General features: G+C 49.7%; 1 protein-coding gene across 6 annotated transcripts in view; it reads left to right on the top strand.

The window, feature by feature from the left end:
* Positions 1-101: 101 nt before the first annotated feature.
* PPP2R5C (protein phosphatase 2 regulatory subunit B'gamma) overlaps positions 102-4,063 on the top strand; it is a 162,892-nt gene continuing 158,930 nt past the window's right edge. For 2 of the 6 annotated variants that reach the window (XM_032287369.1, XM_032287368.1), the window contains exons 1-2: positions 158-317; positions 1,301-1,366. In XM_032287369.1, the coding sequence (XP_032143260.1) occupies positions 291-317; positions 1,301-1,366 (93 nt within the window). In that variant the 5' untranslated portion in view covers positions 158-290. Of the gene's footprint in view, positions 318-1,300; positions 1,367-4,063 lie in introns of those variants that run through there. The other 4 variants (XM_032287367.1, XM_032287370.1, XM_032287375.1 and 1 more) reach the window with 4 other exon arrangements.

Here is a 4,063-nt window from a genome sequence, read left to right as displayed (position 1 = left end):
GGGCGGGGCGGCCCGCCGGCCGGGGGCGGGGCGGGGCGGGGCGGGGCGGGCCGGCCGGGAGAGGGGCGGAGAGACGCCGCTGCTGCTGCCGCCGCCGCCGCCGCGGCTGCCGCAGCCTCTGGGAGCCTGGAAAAGGGGAAGCGAGAGCGAGCGAACGATTCAGTCCCGCGGCGGCGGCGGCAGCGGCGGCCGTGGCCGTGGAGGCGCGACGGCCGGGGCGGGGGCGCTGCTGCTGCGGGGGCAGGCGGCGGCAGGGGCGGCGGCGGCGGCGGCGGCGGCCCGCTCCAGCCATGCCGAATAAAAACAAGAAGGAGAAAGTGAGTCCGGGCCCGGCCGCGGGACTGCGGGGGCGGGAGGGACCGCCCGGGGAGGGCGCGGCGGCGCTGGGGTCCTGCGGCCGGGCCCCGGCTCAACCTCCACGCCCGACGCCGCGGGCTCCGCGTCCCCGAGGGCGGCCGGGCCGGGCATTCCCGGGCTTCTCTCGCCCTCACGGCTGGTGGGGGCGGGGAGCCCGGGGATTGCGCCGGAGCCGCGGGGCCCAGGCCCGGGCCACGGGGACCTTCGTGACGGGCCGGTGCCGGGCGAGGAGGGAGGCGCGGCCGGGGGAGGGGGTTGGAGGGGCGCCCGCCCCGACAGCGCGCCGTGGGCCTGGGCGGGCAGGTGCGGCCGCCGAGGGGGTTCGCAGCCTCGCAGTCTCCCGGGAAGGAGCTTCAGGGATGGGGGCTGTAGACGCCTGGGGAGGGACCCCTAGACGGGGTAAACGGAGCGGGAAGGGCCCCCGCTGAACGCTGGTAAGGAATTCTCTGCCGCCCCGGAGGGACGCTCTGGGGCTCTCAAAACACTATTATTATCCTGGGTGGCGGCGGCAGTGAGGGCTGCGAGCGAGGTTGCTGCGTTTGCATGGGGCGGGGGGGGGGGAATGTTTCTGCTTCAGGTGAAGCCCTGTAGCGTTTGGGTATCACCCCAGAAATACTCACTCATAGGGTTTAGGGTGGGAGGAAGAAAGGAATGTGATGTGGATCTTCAAAATGCCAAAAGCCCTGTATAAAATTAGATGTATCTGTTTTCTTCTTAAAGTTTTCAACCTCAAATGCAGATAACACGAAAGGAATCTGAAAGGGGGGATTGCTCTACGGGATTCCTAAACAATATGATCTAGAATTTCCTAATGGTGTAGGTTAAAACTGTCAAAAGCTCTGGTAGAATTGTGTCAATCGTTTTTAAAACTGCATTTGGTTTGTTTGATGTTTACCTGTCTAAAAAGTGAGAAGACTAATTGACTTTGCTTCATGTTTCCCAGGAATCACCAAAAGCAGGGAAGAGTGGAAAAAGTTCAAAAGAAGGACAAGACACAGTAGAATCAGAGGTAACTGTCATCAAATATTGACTTTGTTTTTCATAGACTGCTTTTAACTTAGGGTAGAAGAACTGAAAGTGAGAAAACCTAGGATCTTCTAAAATGCTTCCCTGTATGAGGTTTTTTTTGTGGTGTCGTTCATAACCCTCAATTTTAGTTGTTTAGGTATTTACTGTTCTGCTTTGGAAAACTATTAATGATTTTATGAAAATTGTGCTTGTCTATGGAACTGGTTTGTGGATCTTTGGGGTTTTTTTGGTTTGTGGGGTTTTTTGTTTGTTTTTGGGTTTTTTTTTGAGATGGAATCTCACTTTGTCACCCAGGCTGGAGTGCAGTGGCTCAATCTCTGCTCTCTACAACCCCCTGCCTCCCAGGCTCAAGTGATCCTCTCACTGCAGCCTCCCAGGAGCTGGGACCACAGGCACATGCCATTACTCCCAGCTGATTTTTTTTTTTTTTTTTTTTTTTTTTTGGACAAAATTTTGCTCTGTCACCCAGGCTGGAGTGCAATGGCATGATCTTGGCTCGCTGCAACCTCCGCCTCCTGGGTTCAAGCGATTCTCCTGCCTCAGCCTCCTGAGTAGCTGGAATTACAGCATGTGCCACCACACCTGGCTAATTTTTGTATTGTTAGTAGAGACAGGGTTTCACCATGTTGGTCAGGCTGATCTCGAACTCCTGACCTCGTGATCCACCTGCCTCAGCCTCCCAAAGTGCTGGAATTACAGGCCTGAGCCACTTCGCCCAGCCTGGAACTGGTATTTTTAAGTTCGTTTCCCACACCTCAAACCCAGCAACCATCCTGTATGGATTGGTCTTATGGATTCTGTGGTGTATATAGCTATGTTGCTTTTAGCTTTAGGGCCATCCCCTACTGCTACTTCCTTTGCAAGCTGCCAGATGACTCAGTGGTTGGTTCTTTTTCTTCTATCACCTTTGTTTTCCTTCATGCCATCTCTGCTACTGACGTCCTGGGCTAGCTCCCTATTTCTGTTGATGTCTGGTCCCTTGGCCTCTTTCCCCAATCATGTTGGTATTTCAAAAACTCACCTAGTTTTGGTATTTTATCATCATTCATATTCTCATTCATTCTGTGTGTGTGTGTGTGTGCGCGCGCGCGCGCGTGTGCATGTGCACACACACATTGGTCGCTTGTGAATTTCTTTGCTGCTTGACTTTGGGTTCATTGAGGAACCGCTGGAATGCCAAGTGAGGATTGCATCTACATGACCAGGGTTGATGCTGTTGCATCACACAGTTGTGCCTTCAGAGGATTTGCACAGTCACCACTTTCCTTTGCCCTTTCTTCCTTGTGACTAATTGTTGAACTAGAGCACCTAGGGCCAAGGGTCCAGGAGCACTGTGGACCCAGGCAGAGTCAGTAGGTCCTTTTGAATCCATGGGCAGCAGAGAATCGGCTTAATAGAGTGTCAGTTCTCCAGAGCTGGATCATTGAGGTCCCAGTCTTATGACAAATGACATTTATTTGTGAGTGTGAGAATTCTTCCTGGAAACCAAATTAGAATGAGTTAAATTCTGTCTGGGAAACACAGTTAACTGGCGGTGATCTGCAGTGGACTTTTTTTTTAGCCCTGTGTTCTTTCTTTTCTATCATTTGGTGTATTCTGAACCTCCCTCCTCTTCAGCAGGTGGTTTATTCCAGCAAATCTGTTGCCCTCCCCAAAGCAAAAAGCAGAAATCCAAAAGGTTCCTTAAAATGTCAGTAGTTAGGATCATTTGTGCCAGTCTGTCCCTCCATCTTTATAGCAATCAAGGTTTACTATGCTATGCTTGGATTTGGCTTGCTTATTTCTTCCCTGTCACCCTTTTAACTAAATTCATTTAGCTGAAGGTGAAATGTAGGTGCTTTATGGAGGTGTATGCTATATGCATTTTTTTTCTTTTGGTTTTTTGATCTGTCAGTAAAACTACTAAGATTTCTTCTCCTTAGACCTCTCTTGCTAATGTACCTATATCTTCTTACTTTAGGGCTATTCCTTATACAAAGGAACATCAATGTGTCTATTTCATTTATTCCTATTTTTAGTGGGAAGATCCTGGCTATAAGGACGAATAATGTTAAGTTTAAACCTGAAAAATCTGTCAGTAATTCACAGATACCAAAACCACTGCTATGTAAAATGTGTGTTTTTAAAGTGGTTTGGGTTTCTAGACTCCAGTCGTGTAAGACTTGCGGCGTGGCCTGCGGTGCCTGAGTATGATGCCCCACTTGTCCTTTTGTATTTTTTCTAGAGCTGGAGCTACAGAGCTTGAAATTACCACTGAAAAATACTGAAATGTTGGGCCCTTCACTGCTTCCTCATAAGGATACCAGAGGCAACATGGCATGTTAAGCATGACACTTGGCAGATCACTGTATAAATTGTTTTTCAGGAATACAAATTGGGACACTTCTGTTCATTTGACCTTTGAGTTGACCCTCAACTTTTTTATTGTTGTTTTTTCCCCTCAGTCTTCAGCTCACTGCTTCACTCCTAGTTCCACCCACTTACCAAATATGATTGACTCATGCAGGTGAATTAAACCATTATTGCACACGTTTTCCCTCTCCTCTCTCTCAGTATTACTCTTAACTTGCATATTTTAACCTGAACAATTTGAATAGGTTTGATATTCCCATGCTGCTTTCAAGCTTCTCTTTTTTTTTTTTTTTTTTTTTTTTTTTTAAAAAGTTTTTTTTTTTTT

Source organism: Sapajus apella, unplaced genomic scaffold (genome assembly GCF_009761245.1).
Source record: "Sapajus apella isolate SASKATOON/1434 unplaced genomic scaffold, GSC_monkey_1.0 scaffold20, whole genome shotgun sequence".
NCBI lineage: Eukaryota > Metazoa > Chordata > Mammalia > Primates > Cebidae > Sapajus > Sapajus apella.
Note: the sequence above shows the minus strand (reverse complement) of the source record. Positions and strands in the feature narration are given on the sequence as shown.